This window comes from Poecilia reticulata, linkage group LG10 (assembly GCF_000633615.1).
Source record: "Poecilia reticulata strain Guanapo linkage group LG10, Guppy_female_1.0+MT, whole genome shotgun sequence".
Taxonomy (NCBI): Eukaryota; Metazoa; Chordata; class Actinopteri; order Cyprinodontiformes; family Poeciliidae; genus Poecilia; species Poecilia reticulata.
The window spans coordinates 18,331,644-18,356,229 of record NC_024340.1 but is presented as its reverse complement, the minus strand read 5'-3'; the positions used below and the strand labels follow the sequence as shown (position 1 = coordinate 18,356,229).

Sequence of the window (24,586 nt, the reverse complement as noted above, 5' to 3'; positions counted from 1 at the left end):
ACAAGCAAAGATATTAAAAAGTAGATGAAAAGTGTCTTACCATGCAGGTCCTTGAACTAAAGGTAAAATTCATGAGAATGGTTCAGTAATGTCCTCCTCTCAGAATTCAGAGGCTGCTGTCAGCTGTGCGGATTGAGGTTTGGGGATCACTGTGACCTTCTCAGTGGTCTAAGAGTGTGTTGGCAAGGCATGACTGATGCAGATTATCATAGCTGGAGAAAGCCAATTACTGTGGTCATCACTGCTCCCTGAGGGTGTCTCTTGGTGGAGTGAAATGCATTACAAAATTCTCTGTGCACCCATCTGGCAGCGTTTTGTATTTCTTCGCTGATCCTCCCAGCCTGAGTGTTAATAGTGCAGTCAATGGGACCCACCCGAACCTCGGAGCCCTCTCTGGTTCCAGTGAGCTTCTGCTCCACAAAGCAGGGAGGTCGTGCCTTTTAGAGAAGCGGGTGAATTACAGTCTCCCGTGTTTGTCTTGTGTCTCTGTTCAAGACAAAGCCTTCTTTTATTCTGGTCCCTTCTTAAAGCTCATCTCACTCAGTGTCCTTGAACGAGTGCCGAATGAATAAGTCGTGTTGCGGAGTTGTGGCATAGGATACTCTGCTGTTGAGATTTGCGAACAAATGTTGGCTAATCAGGAATTTGTTCTGCTTGGTTTTGCTTCCCAAAACAGATTTGCTGCAAGACCAGAAAAGCTGAGATCACAGTGCGTAACGCTGCATCTGTAGGATGTATAAAGACTACAGATCAGGTCGAGTCACAGGTAAGATGCCTTTCCTGCCATTTTTTTAACCTCTGCACACATTATTGTATTCAAGTCCTCCTGCAGTGCTTTTAAATGCTGAAATTTATGTCTGATCTTTCTTCTAAGCATGGAACACGTGAAACTATTACCTACAGGTATTTTATTCTATCCATCTTGCATGATTGTGCCTCTCTAATTGGTTACAAATCTTCCCCTCTGTTTTTTTTTCTACACATTTTACTTTTCAGTATACCCCTCCGCCTCCCACTCCCTAGCATTAGAATTGAAAAATGTTCCTTAATCAATCAGGAGGCTTCTAATTTCTGATAATTATTCTGACTGGATGTCAGACTATTGTTCTGGGCAGAATTACTGCATTTCTGATGGCTTCATGCAGAGACCCAGCTATTAGGCATAATCACAAAGTTTCAATGCGGTTAAAGTTGGTGCCATTAGCCTTCTGTATCTATTATGAAACTAGTGTTGGGGTTTGTTTTTGGAACATTCTGCTGCTGTAACTACGTCCAAGTTTTAACCCCTTCCGACCTAAAACCGAGCGTAAAAAGACATTTATTTGAAAGTACAGAAACAAAAATGTCACAGTTTGCACAGGAACAAAGATACCAGTTCATTTGCAAAAATAGTGGTGGTAACACCATGTGGTGGCATTGTTCTGTCAGTAGTTTAGTAAGAAGACTAAAGCAAGATTACAAGTAAGGTCTTCTTTATACAGAAGAGGATTAGGGCCAGTGGAAAAAGGAATCATGACTTAAAAAGAAGTCTGAATTCTGAGATTGATTTCATAATTCTGAGAACAAAGTCACTTAGAGCCACTGGAAAAAAGTATCCAACTTTTTTTTTTTCCAAGCGTCAGAATTCCTTAGTTTTTAGTCGCCCTCATCCTCTTCTGTATATTACTTCTAATCAAATATGGTTGAAAGTTAAACATTGTTGGATGTTCCTGCAGGAAAATGTTCCCAAACCCAAATCAGAACTGGGTTTGGAAAATAATAATAGCAGGATAATACAAACTTTTGGCAACAGCCCAGGCTTCTGCTCTGTGCCTTCACATTCTAGTTAGGTGACCCACTGCTGATTTTTACATTTCTTTGACAGAAATCGAGGCATTTCATAAGAGACAACATCTCAAGAATGCAGCAAGAGATACTTTCACAAGACAAATATGTTTTTCATCCAAAGAGAATAAAATTGTGAAAATTCCATTCTGAGAACAGAAGTGGTTTCAGCATTTGCAGAAATCATTTTTTCTACGCTCAACAAATAAACACAGCATTTCAAAATGTCAGCTCGAACTTGAATGTGCAATCACTGGTGTTTCATCAGGTTTCAATAAAGGTATTCCTTAATTGCTTAAATACATTTCTTACATAGAAATACTCAACAATCTACATCGTAATTTTATTTTTGGTAGCATGTTGACATAAGGTCCAGAGCACCGCTGTCTCTGGCTCCCGACACCTCAGCCTGCTCTCAGCTCAGTCACCTCATTATAATGCCTCCATATGAGCGGTAAATGTGATTCAGGACTATAGCGGCTTTTTTCCTGCCATAGCCTAACACGAGTGCTCAACACAGGAGAAAAGATAATGATTTCCATTAAACGCATAATTAGCTTTTATACAGCCCTGCTATTTGTTGTGTGTGTGACATTAGGCATGATATTACTATATTTCACTAAGTATCTGTTATTGTAATTTTGGAAACAATGGGGTCCTGCAGCGCTTTGTGTGAAAATAGAAAGTGACAGATTACTTTGGAGGAAAGAAGCAGAAAGGGGATAAAAAGATGTTTTTTTTATGCTAAGCTTTGGCCGATGAGTGTGACCCTCCGCCCCCATTGCTCTCACACTGTGCAATATGCAGGTCAGTCAGGTGATAATGAATGCTGTGTCTGATACTCGGCCTTTCTCCTTCCCTCCAGCATGCCTGCTTGGCTCTCTCGGTTACATCCTCTCAATTTCTGCACTCTTACGCTAGCGAGTCGGACTTCAGTCAGTTTAATTATCTGGCCTCATCTGTTCAGGAGCGTCTCACAATAGAACTGTGTGTAAAAAGTCGGGAAGGGAGCCAATGAAATCAAGCTTTGTCTCTTTGTTAATTAAAAAAGAAAGCTCCAGTGATCTTGCTGTGAAATCAGGTTTCGTCAGGTTTAAATGTGACAAAAGAACAACGCCTGGTAGGCATATAAATCTTTCCCTGTTTGTCGTAGCAGAAAGTAACGATGTTCTCAAAATACATGAGCGTCTACTATTATGTCGCCCTTTTTTTTCAATTTCACAATCCTTTTCTTTGTCTTTTCTGTGTGTTTTTACCCTTGTACAGCACAAATAACACCACCAGCAATCAAAGTGTAAAAATGACCCTCTGAAAGTATTTACGTGTCATTTGTATTTTCACATAACTTCTTTTTTGAACAAGTTGTTTCCGAAGGTTAGGTGCACCATTTAAACCCTGCAGGTTGTGTTGCATAAAATACAACATCAAGTTTTAAAAATTAAGGCAGCATTAGTAAGCTCAGTCTGGATTATGTGTTCTGTGAGTGGAAAGATGTTAAGAGTTGATCTTTTAAATTTAAAAAAATTCTACTTGTTGGATGGGCATGTTTGATCAAGTATCATATTTAATTTGAAATAGTTTTAGACTACACCAACTATTGTAATGCCTCTCAGCAGCATATTTGATTTAAAGTAAATGGTTGTGAGCAGTGATTACATTTTTTTTTTGTTCTACAAAGTTTTCTTTAGTCCTGTGGAGACGAAAGAAAAAATAAGTCGACCACAGAAGACTAAATTTCCATCAAAATTCCATGATTAGTTTCACTTATTTACCACTACTAATATTATGATTGCTATTTTTTTCTCCTCTATTCTTTTTTTTATCTCTCCTATGAACCAGAACTCTGCGTCTTTAATAAAGCTTGAATTAAATTCTACAAAGAACTTGAGTATTCTCTGATGTCAAAAAGTTATAAATTTGCAAGAAAAAAAAGTTATTTTCCTTGACTAAAGTGAGGATCATCTCCACTTTTCTGAGATCATAAAGTCAGGCATTTTTGACAAAAAGTGACAGAAAATTGAGGGGGTAAATTTAAAGAGATGCACATCTTGATATTTTCCAAAGTGATAGTGACAGATCTGGGCTTTTTCCCTGCATTTAGGATAAGATCCAGAATACACACATCAGACAATGAGGAAGAAGCTGCAACATGGCTGCTGTTAACCCAATAACCATATGATCATTTTTAAGATACCAACTATCAACTATTTCTATCTGAAATGTCAGGCTGTAAAAAAAGAAAAAGAAGAAATGAAATAAATTTGGTATATAAAAAAAAGGTTGAGATAAAATTAACACATTTTTAATTTTTAATTAAGACAGCCAGTGTGGATTCTCCCTCCAGTTTGGTTCTCTCCCTGGATATGCTAATGTTTTGTGTGTTGTTTCAATTTAGGCCCAGCTTACTTGTAAATTTATGCTTGTCGAGGCACTTAATTTTTTTTAATAGAGAGGCTTAGTTTCCCAAACAGTTAATGCTTCTTTTCCTTGGAGGCTGCGATCAGATTCTGTCACTAGTCCCTGACCTTTGACCCATGCTCTAAACTCTCCACTCTAAGCGGCTGCAGACTATGTGACTAAATTGCCTGTTGTTGGGTTTCAGAACTGTTAGTTGCTCTTCAGCAAAAACGTCTTAGTGAAAACTTTCTCCCATAAACTGATTTTGCTCATAGAAATTTTTTTTTTGCCGCATTTAAATGTAGTGTGTCAAACTAACAAGCCAAATGTTTAATTTCATTTACTTGAAACTATTTTGTGGGTGTAGTTTTCAGAATGAGTGATTGTCTGGCCCTGTGGGATGGTAGGGCACTGCTAACAACATTTCAGCAGTGCAGAGGGGTTAACGCTTGTTTTGCACGCCGTGTGAGACCCATTTCCATCAATATTCATGCGGAGGGGAATTTCTCCAGAGGAAATCCTGGCCTCTTTTCGGCTTTAGCCTAATCCTACTCTTGGAACAGATTCTGCTGTCACCAGGACACCTGCAGTAGTTTCCTCGACCGCTATTATAACGAACACGGAGGCAAATAAAAGTTTTCCCTCTCAAAACATTTTGACTAAACATACTTTATTACTTATTGGAAACTCATTACACTTATCCTCCCAGGAAAACAGCTATGTTATACTATGAAATCCACCTGGGGAGTCACCGCCTCTTTTCTTGTCTGGATCATCACCTGCTAGCCATCAGTCAGGCTGCAGGGATGTGAGATGAGAAAAGACGGAAGGGAAAGCTGGAGGTTTGTAATTAGAAAGAGAAGGAATGAGAAAGAGAAGGTCAAAGACAAACTTATGAGAACCGTCTAAGACAGAGACGTCTCCCCTGACCTGGGGGATTTCTGCTTTGGCTCTTGGTTCATTCTGTGTAGTGAAGTAAATGACATTTATTATGAACTCGTTATTTATTGATCTCTAAATGGAACCACAGCAAACACTAACTCTTTAAGCTGCTAAGCAGGCCCTCCTTAAAAAAAAACTTTCCACCTGAATCTTGTACTTTTGGAGAGGAAATATACATAATGTATGGATTAGTTATCAGTACCAAGATTCTTTTTTAATTTACATTTAAAAACTGTGAAAATTTTCTGTGACTAAAATAAGTTTTTGTTTAGACGAGGGTGCTAATTTGTGCTCTTGGACACGAGCTCATTAGTTTCACTCTTCCCCCAGAATTTGATCTTGCTTTTATGAAATATTTTTGCAGATTTTGATTGCAAAGGTTTCCCCAGCTGCTCCTGTCACTGAAAAACAGCACTCCCTGTCTGCCACCTGCCTGTCTGCTGGGTGATGGAAAATGCCAACACTTTTCCCCTCACAGAGCAAATAAAAATAAAACGTTGAATATTTCCAGTAACAATTAACATCGATTGTCATGTGAGAATGAACTTTAATCTTTTTCACTGTATTTTTGTTTTATTTATTGTGACAACAATAAAAGCAATGGTCAAAAAATGAAAAGGAGTTTGATCATTCCCATTCTGATAATTAATATTTTCAAAAGGTAATTTTCTTTACAGATACATCATCATCCATTTTATAGGTTTTGTTGTGAGTGGTTTTTATTTCTGTTTTGTTTATTGTTTATGGTTCCTTACATAATTAAAGTTTATTGGTCTTAGAGGATGACCTTGCATTTTTATTCCATTGTCAATATATTACTTGAAAGTGGTCTTAAAACATTATTGATTATTGCAATAATTACTAGGACAATTTATCATGCAACAAAAGTTATCGTGACAGGCCCAATGCTATGTTTTCTGCAGTACATTCATCACTGCCTACAGTCAAAGCCTCACAAGCTGAAAAAATAACTTTGCAGCATACAATCTATTGTTAAGACTAGATTGAGTGCTCAGGATATTAATTAGTACAATTCTACCTCTATGGACTCTTAATACTTGGAGCCATATTTGAAATATATTACAAAACATTAATTAATTAACATTAATTATCAACATATTTCAACCTGTATCAACAAAAAACCCGATTACCTTCAGTTGGTACACACCTCAGCAACAAAACAATGAATTCATATCAAACTGTAATGATCAGGAATAAAAGTTGCCTTCAGTCCTAATCAAATCTTATTGGCCATTTATGTTTTTAATTGCTGTATAAACCAGTTTTTACACAGGTTGTCACGCTGTCATAATTTCATACTGGTTTAGGCCCAATACTGCACTCTTAAAGAAGGAAAAACATTACTGTGGGATTTGGAGAGTAACTCCAAAAAGTCAGCAAACATTGTGAACATCCCCAGAGAGAAATAGTCATGAATATGTAGTGAAGAGGCAAATATTGAAGGTTAGGAAGGCTTGATAAGACACGAGAAAGGCTTTGCCTCCCCAAGCCCTTGTTAAACTTTTACTGCTATTGTTGATTAGATGCAGCTTTAATTTAATATGCACTAATTAAATTTTAATTATTGATTATATATGATCTTCCTTTTAACTAAGTAAATGTGTTGCACTGGAGATTTAGTTTAAATGGAATTTCTGTGTTTCCGCTTTATTACATGAAACTAATATGACTGGGCTGATTGGAGTCACGATAAACACATCGGATGTTTAATATCCAGGCTTTCATTGGACTCAACGAAACTCGGATGTCACCGAGAGCACTCGCTCTTCTGACTGTAAAAGCAAGCCAAGGCTGCTTCCATCTTTCGCAGCACAGAGACTGAAATTAGCGTTTCATTTGAATGTTTTGCTATACAAAGCTGGCCACGGAAATAACGTTGTTGTGAAAATAATAATAATAAAAAAATAAATAAAAATCAAGACATCAGACAAACATCGTTCCCCATGGACACCAAAATTGAATGAGAGCATGCACTGGCTGTTACTCATTATGACGGGCTGACAGGGGTAATTGAATTTGCCTGGAAAACATTCACTTTATTTTCTGACAAACCTTTTTGGGTTTTTGAAAAAAAGACAGTCTGATTTGAGCTGGTTGCGTTGCGTTTTTCACTATCCTGAATACTAAATGAAACATTTAAAAGCCGTGGCTGATAGGAAACCGTGTCTTCTGATGCCTTGTTGTACAATTGGTCCAAACTTTCTGTACGTTATGTTCCGTATGTTATTTTTCCTGACCTATTTTAGCTTTTGAAGCTGTTAGTTTAATCATCCAATATTTGTCAAAGCCTAGGATGCAGTCCAAATGTTCGAGGAACCCAGGTGCCCATATTTCAGCATAAACTTTCTGAGGTGTTTCCAAATATCCAGCATGGAACATATTCTCCATAATAGATATTATGGTACTGGGTTGCCTGCCTCTAAATGCTGCAGCTTCGCCTCCGTTAGTCTTCTGGAAACTATCAAGTTTGATTTTGAGCTTCAGGATTTGTGTAAAAGCTGGCAAGATTTCTGAACAATGGTGGATGCAATAACAAATTAAGTCAGGGGAAAATATTGTTTTTTTTTCCCTTTTTTTTTTCTTCATCTGCCGCCTGTAGTTGAGATTTTTGTTAAATTGTTCCAAGACAGGGTGGCTGACAGGCAGCAGTGCATTTTATTGTGATATTTTTTATATTCAACTAAATCTTGAACTGCATACACTTCAATCCATCATCTGATAATATAAAAATATGGCACAAATGCACACCTTCCCAGACATGACTATCTACATAAGGTCAGATCCTAGTCAAAATAGAGCAATAATAACAGAACCAACCAGAGACCCAGATGGCAAAAAAAAAAAAGGTCACCAGTCCATCACATGGCAAGACAGAGACAAACAGGAGAAGCAACAATGCACACACACTTTTAGAGAGAGCAGCTGATCTAGCAGTCATGTTTTCGAACTGAGAGAAAACGGTTCGAGAAGCAGAGGGAGAACATGCTAACTCCATGCAGAACGACCACAGGCCGACTTTTGAACCCAGGATATCTTTGGTGCAAGGCAACAGTTCCACCAACAGCAGCCAAAACATGTTAAGCCATACTTCCAAAAAGAGTTTTTCACTTAAAAGCTTAAATAAGTATCAGCAAAGAACAAAGTTGTAATTTCTATGAATACTGGAAATCATCCTCAGTGCTTCCCCCAGCAGCTCGGCAACCAGTGAGAACGGAGGGAGGAAGATTGACTGGAAAGGCCAAATATTCATGAAATTTAAACAAACTGTTTTGTTAGAAGACGGGAAAATTTGACATACATTTAATGGACAAATCACACATTGACAACACATTAAAATCGCATGAATAGTCACTTGTTTTTGACGCCTCTGGGTCTCCATACTGGAGTGCATGTAGCCGAAGTGCTGCATCGTCTACAGGGACGCCAGAGGTTATTTACTGGGAGCAAAAGGAAGAGAGAGTCACAACTTAACAATCCCACAATTTTTAAACAACAACATTGTGAGACTGAAAAATTCAGATGGAGTGCAAAACCATAACTAGTGTCAGGATGCTTCACAGCTAAATCTAAATTATGTTGCAAAGAATATAAATATGATATTTGCTCCTGCTGATAATTTACCAACACCATGTTGTGGGAAAAAAAATAAATTGTTAGGTAAAAATCACTGTCAGCTTTATCTTATACCGTGTGAATGATATGAGATCATGATCAAAAACTCATAAACAGGTCAAATTAAAGCTCCAACTGAAGCTCAGAGTCTGTGTGGATTCTGTCAACAGCCACACATCAGTTTTATGTGGAGGACAAAAAAATCCTAAACACTGGAGGCAGTCTGGCTCCTGAGCAGCTGCAGAAAACAGTATCTTACCTTGAGTGTGAAGCCCAGAGAGGTTCATAAGCACTTAGAATAAAGACATAACATGACCATCAGATTACTAAAGTCATAATGACATAAACTTATAACGAAGTGTTCCATTGTAATTCCAAAACGTTGTGACATCAAGGAAATTATAAAACAAAAACACAAATAAATTACCAGATTAAAATAACAACCTTTCTCCAGGTATTAAACATAGTCTTCTTTAAACTGACATGTAAATGTTTATTTTTATTTATTTATTTTTTTGGACTGATAAAGAATTGTAATCTTACATGTCATGTTTTCATTCGCTTTATATTTAACCATTAACTATTATGTCAAAAAATGACTGCAACACAGGAAGGATGGGGTGCAAAATTTAAATAAAATGACTATATGATTTTGAGGAATATTTTAAACTGTTATAAAATATTTTTAATAAAACTCAAAGGAATCATCTTCAAGTCAATCAGTCTTAGAAAATAACTTGTCTAAACCTTTTTTTAATTATAGATTTCTTATTATGGCATTTCTGTAGTCGGATTTTTTTTTTTTAGGAAAAAAATAAACAAAACCATGACTCCTAATCCCGGAGCCAAACAGATTGTGGATTTTGTGAAACTCCACCTCAAGTTTACTTATGAGTCTTTGTAGATAAATTTGAATAGATTGCTTTCCTTTCAAATAATGATAAAATGGCTTTGCAAAAACCTTTAGGGTTTTCTTCAGTCCTTGAAGAAACTAGTCATAGATGCATAAGTTGATCCAGTAATCACTTTACCTCTTAAAGACTGCAGCTGACAAAATACCAGGTGGGTTTAATCGGAATAGAAGAAATGGATTCTGATTAAACTTCCTTCAGATTCTAAAACAACTACACAATCTGCATCATCTTTGAAAGGTGCATCAATAAAATAAACTGCTAAAAAAAAAGTGCAGTTTGCTGTGAAAAAGACACAAAAATACAAGAAATCTAAAACATCACAAGTAGGTGAAATAAGCAGGAGTCTGCTACCTCCTTTACAGATTTAATGTGTTTTAAATTGCACTCTTCCTCTGCAGTGCTTTCAAGCAGCCAACTGAAGAATTACAACCACCATCTGTTCGTGTTGATGTACATTAATTCACATTTTCTCTTTCACATTTTTGGCAATTTGCATTAAAACTCACTCTGTGTTTCTAAATGTGGCTAATTTACCTTTGGGTCTGCTTCAGTTTATGTAGTGTCATGTCATTGTTGCATGAAGTCATTTTAAGTCTGAACTTGTGTGTTCGCAGATGGAAATGATCACTTTAGAGGGCTTTTCTCAATGCAGACATGTGCTGGTGTTATACAGCTGACCATAGCCTGAACATGCCAGGTAGTTTTGATTTTTAGAATGTTTTAATACAGCAGCACTGTTTTTTAAATTAAATATTGCTGAACTAAGTGTCAAAAGGACTAAAATGAGCGAGTTGTAAACTTATTTGACATTCTGTTGACATTAAATATTTCATGAATTATTCATATTAAGAAGTCATTGTCTCTCCACAAGCAGTTTTTGAGGCAAGAATAAAGGAGCCAGCTGACCGCCATGCTGATACACGAGATAATGTTCCCATTGATATTTTGCTTGTCTCAGTACACAGCTAGTGCCTAATTATGGAAGCATAATAGCGTGTGCTCTGCTGTATTTCTTGTGTAATTAATCTTTTGACTGAGCGTTGATGAAGCCTTGTTCATTTTGCTTTTATCTAATGCGTTGTTCACAGTATGAAAACAGCATAGCATAAATGTTTGAGTGAGGAAGATATTAATGCTCAAAGAAACACATTTGATGTAAAATTAGAAATGGCTGAATGTAGGTATTATTATTAGATCATTACAAGAGGCAGGACTGCATTGGGGTAAGCTTTCTTATCAGGTACACTAATTCACTCATACAGATGTTTATGTTGGAATGTAGTAGGTGTGGTACTACAAGCTAGTTTTTCACTGCTGTTTTGACATTTAGCTAGTATTTGCACCATTTTACCTGAAGATGAGAACTTTTTCTTTTACTAAAACTATAATATATACTATATATTATACTATATATAACTATATATATACTATAATAGTCTGTCCTCAAGCTTCTTACAATAGTTTGCTAGTTTCTCCAGACAGAACTGGCAAATAATTGGATGGTAAAATTATTATTTATCTGGAAGGCCCATTGGGCCCAAGCTTTACCATCTTTAGTAAAGTCTTGAGATTTTGCTTCAATATTTCCACATAATGTTTTTTTTTTGTTAACATTACCACCAATATTATAAAGTGAACCAGGTCTTCATGCAGCAAACTCCAACAGGACATGGTGCTGCCACAATTAAGATGGTGTTCTCAGAGTTAGAACCTTTTTCCTTTGTTCTACAAATATGAAGACGGCGATTATTATTTGAACATTTCAAATTTAGTTTAATCAAATAAATGTCTTCTTTTTTTTTTACTCCGTGCATTTGTAGAATAATATCATAATCTGACCTTTATATTGCTTGTGATGAAATGGCTTCTTCTTCTCTGAGTGGTCTTTCAGCTCATGTTAGCAGAGGGCTTGCTTCACTGAATATAAATGCCCTCTCTTGCCAGTACAAGTCAACATCTCACAAGGCCTTTTTTGTTCCGGGTTTGCTTCACACATTTTGCACCAAAAACACATTCATCTTTTGGACTCCGTCTATTCCCTGATGGGGCCGATGGCTCCATATTTCCATCATGTTTATACTCGTATGTAATTGTTTGATTAGATGAAAGCGGCACCAGCTGAAAATTGTACCCAAGGATAAATCAGACTTGTGGAGCTGCACATTTCCCTTCCTGTCATATTGCTGGATTTCTTTTGATTTTTGCAAGATATTTGTTTTATTTATGAACCTAACTACAGTATGTTTTTTTGTTTGTTTGTTTCATGACATAGTGTTGTCCATTTCGGTTTTTAAGACCCAAACCAGTTTCAATCACAACGTTTTGGGTGAATTGAGAGCTGTAATATAAAAAAAGTAATTTAAGTGAATATTTTTTGAAGCCACAAATATGTGTAATTTTCAGCAAAGGACATTTAAAGAACTACATGCACTTTAGTCTTCCACCAAAGACTGCTAAAATGAATCCAACATAATCCTTCGTGTTCTCCAGCGCTTCTGCCTTTTTCAATTTTTATTTTTGAAAAATCAGAGCTGTATGGGATAGTGATTTCTGAGTGACCAGAGGTAGCTTGTCTCTGCTCGTTTGTGTCAGGAATGACTTTGTGAAAGCCACACTTTTTTCTTCCACCAAACTTTATTAATTTGCTTGGATACAAGACCGCAACCAGCCATCTTCTTTAGCAGTGACCTAAAAGTGACTCTCTGCTGAACAACTGTCAAGTTAGCAGTCTTCCCCATAAGATTAAAACGTGTGATAAATCTGATTTTCACTTTTCAAACTGGTTTAAAATCACATTTAAATTATGATCTACTTATTGTCAAGCAAGGACTTGACATCTTTTAGAGGGTCTTTTGAGCCTTTTCAAATTAAACTTTGTCTTTTGCTATTTTTGCTCACACAGTTCAGTGTGTAGATCATGGTTCAGAAATGAGAGGAAAGGGGTTTTACCACAGTTTGCATGTTCAGCATTTTACACTGAAACGTTGATTTCTATGCTTCTCCTCCTCCAACTGGCAAACTATTGAATGACACCTTTTACAGAATCGCTGCCAGAAGTTTTGGACACATAACCGACAGCTATTTGTCCCACTTTATACAAACACTACTTGACAAAAATTCTTATTTGTCCGAAAAGCATGTCGGGGCTGCGCTAAATGAATTGGATTTGCCTGGGGAGAACTGGGGAAGCTTGGAAGCAGCATTATTTCTTTGCTCTTCACTAACGCATGAACGCGCCTCGCCTCATTACCGCAAGGTGTAATATATTAGGTGCAAAGCGTTTGTCAGCACCAGCTGGAACAACGGAACAGTGTCGCCTGATCGCTGTTCGCGCGCACCAAGCGAACTGTTCGGCTACATCCGGCGAACCGGGCACGTCTAGAGGGCGGGCTTCGCCTGCCGTAGTCAAAAAGGGTCCCGCTTCGACTGGCTGCTCTCATTGCAGTCCAGTCTGCCGAGCGGAGCACAGCGGAGCGGACTGACAGAGAAACCAGCCCCGGCTCCATTCAAGGATTTTTTTTTTTTTTTTTTGAAACCTCTTACAGTTCGTCCTACAACACAGGACCGATAAGGACTCGCACCTCGCCTTCCGTGGAAAATGTTCCTCTTGCAGTACACGGGTACATTATTTTCCAAGTTTCATCCTACTCTCGCTGGCTGTTTTCCTTCGGTGTCCTCTTGCCGTGTTGTGTTGATAACGGGGGGGTGTTATTGTCACACTGCTGCAGGCTACAGCGTGCGTCTCTGCACGCCTCTCACCGCAGCGTTTCGGGACATTTATGTGCGCATCTTTGTTATTTTGGTGTAAGTTATAACTGCGAGCCGGAGGATTCACTTGCCCGAAGTGGTCGGGCGTTTTCCAGCTGTTGAGACCGCAATGCAAAAGAGCAGGGCAAGCCTCTCGGTCTCAGTGTGGCTGCGCTGTTATTTCTCTTCTCTTTGGGGCTTTTTGATGTGGAATGATCTGATTTATGATGATAGATGATCATGAAAATATCCCCACTCGCATTATCTCACCCGTCTCCAGATGCTGGTTTTGAATGGAAGTTTTAGGAAATGACGCCTGATCTCTGCTGTAAGATGTTGCATATTTCTCACCTCCCGTGGGGATCCTGTTTCTGAGAGGCTGCATTAGTACATCATGATCGACCTCGGTTAGGCACATTAAAGTAGACAGGCCCATCTTACAGGGAGTTCTTTGCTTCATAAATACAAGGACTTTGGTTGGTTTTGTTGTGGGATTTCCGTGTCATTTATTCCTGAATCACCACAGCTCCATAAGTAGCTCCCTTTAAAAAAAAATGGGTCATTTTCTCTGGACTCCCAGGATCTAATTAAGCGAGGATGATGTTTTTGAACTCTGGCATTAACCTGCTTACTCCGCTTTATTCTGGCACTCTGTTCTGCAGCTTGCTCTGTTTATGGTCATGGTAAATTTAACTCGGATGTCCCACCGCTTTTCTTTATTCCTATGTTGTTTATTTATTTGGCTGTTGTTTTGTGTGCTCGCAGTGTAATTACTGCCTTCCTTAAGCTCATAAAAGCAAAGCCTTGTCAAAGAAAAGTCTCACGGCTGTAATTTCCCACTTCTTTTACTGCATCACTAATTAGCCCTTATATATTCTCATCCTTTTGAGCATTTAGAAATGTACTTCTCATTTCTCAGCCAAGAGCAACGATCAACTCAAACCACCTGCAGTAAAAATATAAATGAAACACTCGCATAAGTGTTTGCATTAAGTCCCTTCAATCATTTTTGCACTTGAGGTATTTTATGGTGAATGTCAAGGTATTTTTGCAACTCAAGCAGCTTGATTAATTGGAGAGTTTTGGATCGAACTTGGATGTTGATCTTAAGGGCTTGAGACTTGTGGTGTAGCACTACCAAGGTTAGTCCAGGAAATCCTTTTAATGAGATGCAGGGGAAAGTGCTGGGCAGTTGCTCTGCTCTGCTATTTCCTTTGGCTAAAAGAAATCTGTATATTCTAAAGTAAAAGTTGAATTTAGATCTTTAGAAAGATTTCCTTAGTCATTACATGGAAACAAAAGAAGTGCCACTTATCACTCAAATTAAGACAAGCAACTGGAAGGTCTGTTAAAGAGAAGATTGAAAACTGGCAGCTAGAGCAGATAGCCTGACTACTCACTTCAAAAATATAAAAAGGCACAATATTCTGTGATTTAAGTTCTTGAAAGATGCTTTTGTATTAAAATCAAAGCAAAAAAAATGATTAAGTATAATATCCTTATAAATGTACCAAATATTATGGCATATTATATCTGCAACAGTGTAGATAATTGTTGCTCTATTGTTTTAAGTGAAAGAGCATGACATCTGCCTGCTATGCTGTTTTTTGTAGGTTAACCAGTGAAAATGTGGTATTTTAACTCAAGGTTATCATAGTGTGAAAATCTAATATTGTTTCATGCCTGCTTGTGAGTTTTCTTTCTCTCTGTTTGGATGGTTTTCATTTTCCCCCTCATACGTGTTGCTAATCGTGCGCAGACGGAGCTTGGTTTCCTCCCATCCAGAGGCGCAAACACGCTTCAAATCAAATTGAGTGAACGGAGGTCGAGTGCCTCCCCGTGACCACTGGGAGGGAAAAGGTCCATCAGGCCTGGTGACAGCAATTTACCTCCGCACGGCTGCAGTTCCCTCTGATCAACTGGCGCAGCATCTTTAGATTGCCTTTAATGCGGTGAGGGGAGGGAAGCTCTTTGCTTAGATCTGTCAGCGAGATGAGATTTTAAGGTTTTACATGCAGTGCTTGAGCAGAAGCTTAAATTTTTCAGCTCTGCTTTGGCATAGGAAGGTGGTGCTGCAGAACAAATTTAGATTTTATGCAGAGCAATACTTTATAATACACAGAGAGATGTGGAAACTTTTAGGAAAGTTTTAATTGGCTGCTGCTTGACTGTTTGAGGTTATCGAGTGGGATTCTCACTGCAGAAGTGGTTTAAGGGAAGACAAAAGAGAAGTGGACGACTTAACAGAAATAAGACTCACCAGCTGCTCTCTAATTTCTGTTTTCTTCAATCAAGCTATGTCAGTGGCAGCGTTAAGTCCATGGTAATGCATGTAATTGACGACTGCTCTGCCTTTTTGGGATTGTTGAATGGATTTTGAAAGCCTGAACAGCAGCAGCCCTAATGTCATCATGGATAAACAAGCTGTAATCTTAGTGTTTTTATGAACGTGGTCAAAGCTAAAAGCAATGCACTCTAGCCTGTCAGAAGCAGTTTCTTCTGATTTGGTGAGTTTTTCTGGTTCTTGCAAAAAGCAAATGTGCCAGCAGAATCCAGACCAGCATGATTTATTCATCTGTGTGTCACAAATAGAAGCTATTTACCGACTGCCTGCCCATCGCTATTCTGCTCGGCTGTTGTCACCTGACAGCTCAAAACCGAGGTGACAGATAGGTAGGAGACACTTTAGGTTTCTTATGAGCCAATTTCTGCACTCAAACGAATGCCATCTACTTTGAAAGCTTTGGCAGAGTTGTTTGTAGTTAGTTATACCAAACTAGTCAGGGTGAACTATTTCATACTGGCAAGAAAGATTTGTTTTTGGAGGGTACGTGGATTTTTATTTATTTTTTTGGCATACAACATGTTGACAAATTTTTTCAACAGCTTGAGTTTTTTTAAAATAAATGGATATTAGTCAGTTTCTCGTAGTGCACAGGCTGTTTCTGGATTCAGAATGGGTTTTATGAAGTGTTTCCTTCAGCCGATAGTAAAAAAAAAAAGACAACTAATGGCAATTGCAATAAAAACATAATTAAAGTACAAATTTGGAAGAATTTTTGCTTTTGCTTCTGAAAACATTTCCATAGGATGTCTTTTTGTTGAGTAGATGGCTAAGATATATGGAGTAGATTAAACAGTTTTTTATCCATCTGCAACTATAATTCTATTAGTGATTGAGAGCCACCAAATGCTAAATGTGCACTCAAAATTATACAAGAGAAATTTTACTGCTTTATTGGTGGTCGTACACAATTGAAGAGTATTTTTTGTAGGTCTTGTTTATGTGCCTGCAAATACAGCATTGAAACTGTTGTTTTGTCCTTTTTTTTTTTGAAAAGATAAAGAATTAAACATAAAATAAACTACGCTTTAAAGAACTTATGTTTAGAGTTGTTTTGACACATTTAAGCATGATAGATTCTGAGAAAGAGCTGCAGTGGTTTATATGTGCGAGAAAGCTGTGAAGCAGCTCTAAATTGGAAGCAACTTGAGCTTTTCATTGTTGCTTGTAAATGTGCAACTGTTGAAGTACTGTCAAAGTAAATGGTTTCTACTCAGATCTCCATAAATTTGGAAAGATTTCAAGAAAAACATAAACGGGCAAGGTGTGTAGGAACCCTGGAGGGAAGATTATTTAGTTTTTTCTTCCCCCTTTATTCCTGATTGTTTGTATCCTAAGTCTCAGAAACTCTTTTGCTGAACTTTGAGGTTTACGCTGCTATTTCATCCTACAAGAAGAAATCTTTATTTCTCAATTGAAAAGTTTCTTTTATCAGAAACAAAATGTTGCTGCGGGTGCTGTTGCACTGTCAAGCAGAAAAAAAACCTATATTTGGTCTCTTTATATCAAGAAACATTTAAATTCCTTCCTTAGAGATGGTTTGTAGATTTCTAAACCAGGAATTTATTTCTGTCATCTTTCCCAAGATAATTGGCAGCTTTTTTTTTTTTGTAAAGGAAAAAAACTTCATCCCATATGCTGTGTTTCTGATGAATTTGACTGGCTTCTTGTTGGTTCTAGATATGTGTAGGTGATTGTCAGGGTTGTAACTGTTAGTTCCTGTGTAACGTTCACCTGCAGTCATCTGCAAAGGTTTTCACATCCACACCTTTTTATCTTTGGTTTAGATGCCTAAACCAAAGATGTCTAACACAAAAATGTCTAGTATATGTATTAGTCATTTTTATTGAGGCCCCTTGAAATTACAGCAAAACCCCCCTTGTCTGTAACAACTTTATACATGTCGAACATGAAATTTCAGCCTTTTCTCCTCCTCAAAGTAAATTTGAAGACTTCCCATAAATTCCTGATGGCATTAGGTCTTGCTACCTATAACGCATTTAATTCCAAGATTGCCAGTCATAGCGATGTCTCACCCTTGGGATGATGTGTTCAGGGTTAGTTTTCTGCTTGGTGCTTTGCATGTAGGTCAACATGTCCAGTATTGGTCTCAATTCTCCTTCTCCTGAACTCAGTGTCACAATGTATAGCGAGATGTCCGAATCTTGAGATACTGTTTTGTTTTATTTAGGAGTGTCAGAGTAAATAGGGACTGATGTACAGGGATCCCACTGTATGACTTTCGATCCCTGTACATCAGTCCCTATTTACTGATGTACAGTAAATAGGGACTGATGACATTCATACCTAGTTCAGTAGGTATTAATGTCTCCTTAAGTACCTTCTGGCTTGGTTAAAATTGTCCATTCTTAAACATTAGTATTCTTAAAGGGAATCTAAAACCTACCCAGGTTAAAGAAATCTATGGTAGCTGGTGTAGAAGATCCCTGGGAGCAGCAATAATGCTTGCAGCAGCAGCACTTGAACCTGCCATCTGGTATTGAGTCTCTAAGAGCAGGAGAGCTCAGCAGCCTAGAGGCAACCGACTCTCGGGCTCCAGCCGTATCAGCGGGGGGAGCTCTTCATTTCTAATCACTTTCATGATAAGTCACCACTCAAAGAACCTTGAAATTGGAGGTAAGGAATTTGAAAAGCAGGTTTTTAGCCACATGAAAGATGAAGTGAGCCATTACAGCCGTATTCTGCATTTGCTTTATTTGAGTACGTCTGCGAGGATGGATTTCGACTGCAGTGCAGCTGTGTTTAAACCCAGCTAATGGTCCATTTAAGCGGTAGAAGAAAGGAGACACAGTTTGAAGAAGCTGGATTATGCTGATTAAATGAAGTTGCTGTACAAGTGTCTGTTTTCATAATTTATCTCAAAAGTACATAATTACTGTTTTTCTTCGAACAACAACAATGGCATTGGCATCAGTTCTGAGGGTGTCGAGTCTCAAAATCTGACGGAACTATTCGAGAGATTATATTTTCAGAGATAAAGTGGTACTTTGTAACATATTCGCTTCTCATTTTCATTGCTTATTAGCATTAGCATTGATCATAAATTCCAATGTTGCATATTAATGTAGTAGTGATTAATAAGTTAAGGCTTCTTTTGTGATGATTTGACTGATACCATGTTCTGGTAGATTTACAAATGTTCTTTTGGGACAAGTTTAAGAATTGCACTCGGAATATTGTTTTTTCTAAGTAAGAAGCCATTGCTTATTTATGTGAGGATAAGAGGCAATATCCCAGCAAGAGCATTTAATGTAAGAAATTATTTTGCTGTTAAAACAAAATGACTACAGAATTGACATTTTAACCTGTTATCTGAACATTGTGATCACAGGGGTGCCTGGGTATGTTCCCTCAATAACAGAGAACTTCCTTTTACTTTTAAATTTCCAAAAGGCTGGCAGAACCCAGTTTGGCCAGTAATCAGGATTCTTGTTGAATTCTTGCTGAAAGTCTTGCTCTCTCTCTCTCAGCCTGAATAAAACACATATTTGTCAGCTTCTCGTAGAAAATACGGTTTCCTTACAAATGGCTTCGTACATCTGTGCTTCTTGCAATTTCTTTTTTAACAAAGTTGAGTTTAACATGGCAAAATATACTAAAAATGTAATAATCATTGAAGTTTGTGAAGTACGCCTGATTATGTAGAGGCCTCAAGACTGTGTTTAACTGACTAAATATTACAGCGACATTTAAAATGCAAGTTCACAGCACTTCAAATAAATAAGCCAATAATTATTCCACTTCAGTTTTTTGCCATATATTGTGCAGCCTTATCCCTAACATTGTTAAACCTTTCAAAGTTTGAGTCTTCTCCCAGCAATAGGGTTCACACTAAAGAGTGTTAGGACAAGGCAGGGCAAGCAAAAAAATCAGCCAAATTGAATCCTTAGCCAAAGACCTGGTGCATTTATATTTTTATGAGAAACAAATGGCTGTTCTTATTATTCTTTATGGTTTCCCTGGTTCTAAGTAGAAAAATAATACAATTGTACTTGCCAAAGTATTTATTTGGTCATTTTCTTTGTTGTTAGCAGATAAATGACTGAACTTTAGTTCATATATGCTGTTTAAAACCTAATAGAAAACCTTTTCAACTTTAAGGTAGACCTTGGATGATCTTGTTTTTGTTTTTCTTTGTTTTTTAAGCAGCTATTTTTCTGTATAATTGTGTGAGAGCAGAAACCCTGTTTGGCTGTTAAGCCCTTGGAACGCAAATATTTGGTGACAGCGTTCCAGTCAGCCTTCAGAAATTGTGCTTAGGCTTGTGTTTTTCTAGTGAGACAATCCAGAGTGCAGGTACAGCTGTCACTGTACTGTTCTAGGCACATGTTAGTGCGTCCCCTGGGATGTCCCACTTCAGTGCGTTTCTAGATGGGAGAGGATAACTGTGATTGAAACAAGACAAAAATGTTGTACTTGTCTGGTAAGAAGGCAGTCTTAAAGACAGAAACATGCCTTTTTTTTCTTATTTTCTTGTTTTTTTGTCCTTATTCAGCAGTTTCAAGTGAGATGTGTTGCACTAGAAAGTATGTCAGATGATGGATCACCAGATACATGGAGGGCAGTGCTAAATACTTTTTTGGAGTTATTTTTTTCCAGTGTTGCTTAGGAGACAGCATATTATTGCTTTCTTGTATTTTGTAAGGATTATCTCCCTTACGTTTACAGTTTAGGGATACTTTTGATGTATTGTGGATTCAATTGAGAGAGACCAGAATGTATTACAAATAAATCTCTTGACATTTATTGCCCCTTTGCTGCTAACTTATGAGTATGAGTTGCTTCAGAGTTGACCCTCTTAGCCAAAGTTGTTTCACACGCTGATGTTGAACATTCTTCCCTCATACCTGAGAGCTTGGTTCAGTGGCTCGGATCAGAGAAAGAGGGCTGTCCAGAGATTGCCTGTCTGGAAAGCAGCCATCACTCCACTGTAATAGAGACTGAGAGGCCAGATTTATGTGGCTGTTACTTTAGGAAGAACGGATGGCTTAAGGGGGCAAAGGAGCGAAATCGTACCAAAATGGATGGACAGAATGTAACCAAGAATGCATTATTAAAAGGGCACCAGAGGTTCTTTGTATTCTCTCTGTCTTGTGGAGACATTTTGCTGTTCAGTTCAAATGAGAACAGGGGCTGCTTTCATGGGATGGCGAGCTGAGTTGGTCTGCCGGGCTATTAAATTCATATTCTGTTTCCTGTTTACATGATAGCTCAGCTCTCTGAGGGAATGAGGTTGCAACATTATGGCTAACCCAGGAATGTTCCATTTGCAGGACAGTTTTTGTGGTGACTTTGATTTCTTCTTTTTAATTTGCATCAAGAAACTTAAAGTTTCTCACTGTGCAGCTCTTTTTCACGAAATGTCACCAGAGCAGCTCTGAAAGGTTTGGTGTTTTGAGCTCAAAGGAAGCCCTGTAGTTGCGTGTGTACGGCAGTGAGCCTGGCTGGAGTCAGATCCCTGCTGTTGGATAAATGCAGGCTTTTTTCTGCTCTCAGCATATCTTACTGCCCAGTTGCAGGTCGGTCTGTAGCCTTATTTTCAGCCTCTTTCTGAGGAATGAGAGGTCAGCATTTAGAGGAGGATGATACAACACTGCTGTAACATTTTTACCCGGGAATGGGGTGTAGCTTTCTAGATGGGTTCTTCAAATTATAGCGTTGTCTATTTTTGAAACATTGGAATGCATCTTGAGGTCAGCATTTGCATGAAACGAACATGATGACAAGAGCAGATTTGAAGATTCAGTCAGGATTTCACTGTCTCTCAATGTGTTTTCAGGGAATACATGTGTGAAAGGACTATAGCCTACTTCCCAAACGATTATTATTCCTGAAACCAAACCCCCCATCTGTCAGATTTACTGAATGTAATATTTCAGTTCACAGTTGGCCTTGTTTACCTTAAAGACTTGGGAACAGTCATATTCATTCACGCTTGTTTAGAAAAGTAGTCCCGGCTAAATCTCAAATTACGCTCAGGAGAATGTCAGCAGAATCTCTGAACATAATTTCAGACAGGACGATGCAGGAGGGAGGAGCACCTGTTCTCCTGCTTGTCTGGTATATGAGCCTAAAGTTATAATTCAGAGGAAAATATGTGACACGGAAAACGGCATCATTTAATGTTGCACATGAGGAGTATTTTTCTGCTCATTTAGTCTTTACGGTTGTGTCACTGTCCCTGAACTTGTTGGCATTTTGTCGACCCTTATAGCATAAATGTACTTCAGAGGAATAGACCAACACAAAGTAGCACATAATTAGGAAGTATCAGGAAATGGATAAGAGTTCATGTTTCTTTTTGTAAACTGTTACTTGCAACAAAATCTCCAAAGAGAAGCATACAAATGCATTTTCTTACCATGATGTTGTTTTATCTCTGATGTTCTCCAACAGGCCTTCACAGAACAGCCAGATTTATATTAAGATCAGAAATGCACACAGGTGGGCTTTAATTGGGTAATTCAATTTTCTTAGGGGGTGGGGGGTTAACAGAAGTTAAAGGTGAAAGAGGTTGAACATAAATTCATGCTATAATTTTCAGACTTTGTAAAAATTGCATGTACCATTGATCACTTTCATTCCACTTCACAATTGTGTTCTCTGTACTTATGCGTTCTTGGAGTCAAAACCTGCAAGAGAAAACCAACATACTCTTACCTCCTGTGTAATATCCTGCACTGCAACACGCCAGGTTAGTTGTTTCATAGATCAGTGATAGCGAGTATCTTTCAGATTGGATGCTTGGACCTTAAGGACATACGCTGACAATAGCTGACTGAACATTATGGAAGTGAACACAGCCATTACAGACGGGGACATAATTGGATTCACAAATCAGCCATGGCTCCAGGTTTATGGTGGCACTGGCTTTTATGGGTCATATTTCAGAAGCTGCTAGGCAGTTCATTATAGGAGACTTGGTGCAAACAAGAAATGCTGAATAAGACTGTGAGAGGAGCGTCTAAACTTGCTCTTTGTTGTTAAAAATATATCAGACCTTGGTAATTGTCATGTTTTACTCCTGTGATACTTCCTATATAGTTTACAGGTCCATTTTGTGCATATTGTAAAACCTGCTGCTTTAAACCAGCCCTTCTGTACTTATCTATTATTTATCGTTGAGTTGTTGTCTCTGTTGACAAATAAAATGCTGTGTAACAAGGAGGCTGATGATATATGTATATGATGCATAAGTATTTGTAGGCTTGTGAGACTGTGTGGGAGGAATAGCTAAGGCGAAGTCTTTTCGCCGCCTCCCGTTCGGTGAGCTGGAACTCACTGCAGGTTCTCCGTCATGCTCCCCATGCTTGTCCCAACAGAAGTCAGAGTGGTGGATCGATATGAAGATTAATTATTGTGTCCACGTTGAGGGCTGCACCCAGAAAGTGCATTTTTCAGGCCTCTGGTGAGAGGCCAAATGCTCGCCCTGACGAGTGTGGAGCTGCAGCTTGTTAGTGTGGTCTGTGGACCGGAGCTGCCCTGAGAGTAAATTGGACTAAGCTCCAGGGGTAACGCAGTGAGGCTGAAGCTCAGCTTAGCAGCACCGACCAGCCTACCAGAGGTCCCACGGCGTTTTTCTCAGCCTAATATAACCACCTGGATATTAAGTATTAGGTTAACGCTTCTCTGAGGAATTGATGGCTGAAGGATATCCAGTCAACTCTGCTGGAATGAAAAGTTTCTCCTGAGCTGCCGGTCTTAAAATGAAACATTTCTTTATTTTAAATGCATAACTTGTAAATCTCATTTTACATTCTTCCTACCCAGTCTGAAAGGTGATGTGGAGTTTTACATGAGTTTTGTCCACGTTTGGATAATTCTGAAAGAAAAAGGGGGGGCTTGTGATAATATCTACGTTTTGAGATGCAGTTCACTGTAAGAATAGTATTCTTCCTTCCATCCTTCCTCTCTTGTGACGTTTATTTGTCATACCCCTTTCATTTCTCTCTTTCCTCACTTGGTTAACAGCGTATCCTCTATTTCCTTCCTTGCAACTTTCCTTTCTTCGTCTTTCCTTGGAATCTTTCTTCTTTTCTTGTGTGTGATCTTACTTCATGGTGTCCTTTTTGTATCCCCATCTTTCAGTCTCTCTTTCCTTGTGACCTCCTTCTTTTCATACTTATATTCCCTGGTTTGTCCAGGTCACATATTTAAAGCTCTAAAGTCATGGTGAGCTGGAGTGTTTTTAAATGAACACAATGGACTGAGAACTGTGGAAGGTTGTCTGGTAAAATCGTACATTTTTGAATAAAAAAAATGTGTCAAAGCCTGGATTTTTAGAAAACAGCCTGTTGTTATGGACACATAAGCGGACAAGAACTCTCGCTACAGTATATATGTTTAACCAGCCTGTCCCGCATTGAGATTATTTAGTGTTTGCACAGTTTATCAATGTGTCTCTGTTGAAGCATATTGATATATTGTGTCTTAAAATGTCCAGCGTGTCACGCCGATAAATCAGCCGCATGTGTTTGGGTGCAGGCCTGAGCTGCAGAGGCAGGGAAAAAATGGCCAACAGCAGAATGATAAATTTCCCTCCTGAAGGCCACTGGAGGATTTTAGTTTGTTGAAGACTTGTCGAAATCATGAACAGAACTTGAATCACTCACTATTGCTGGCAGATGCTGGGGTGATTACAATAGTCTAAGTCCTTGATTTGATCAAAGACTGTCAAAGCAGCATGCATTTCTCCTCTCGGTCCCTCTTAACAGACGTCTCTGAATACATTGAAATTGGTCCAAAGGATTTGTTCATTTTAGGG

General features: G+C 38.3%; 1 protein-coding gene across 1 annotated transcript in view; it reads left to right on the top strand.

The window, feature by feature from the left end:
- The window catches only part of enox2 (ecto-NOX disulfide-thiol exchanger 2), a 201,707-nt gene that overhangs the window by 45,140 nt on the left and 131,981 nt on the right, over positions 1 to 24,586 (top strand). The window contains exon 2 of the mRNA XM_008420947.2: positions 677 to 766. Coding sequence (XP_008419169.1) covers positions 733 to 766 — 34 coding nt within the window. The 5' untranslated portion in view covers positions 677 to 732. The remainder of the gene's footprint in view (positions 1 to 676; positions 767 to 24,586) is intronic.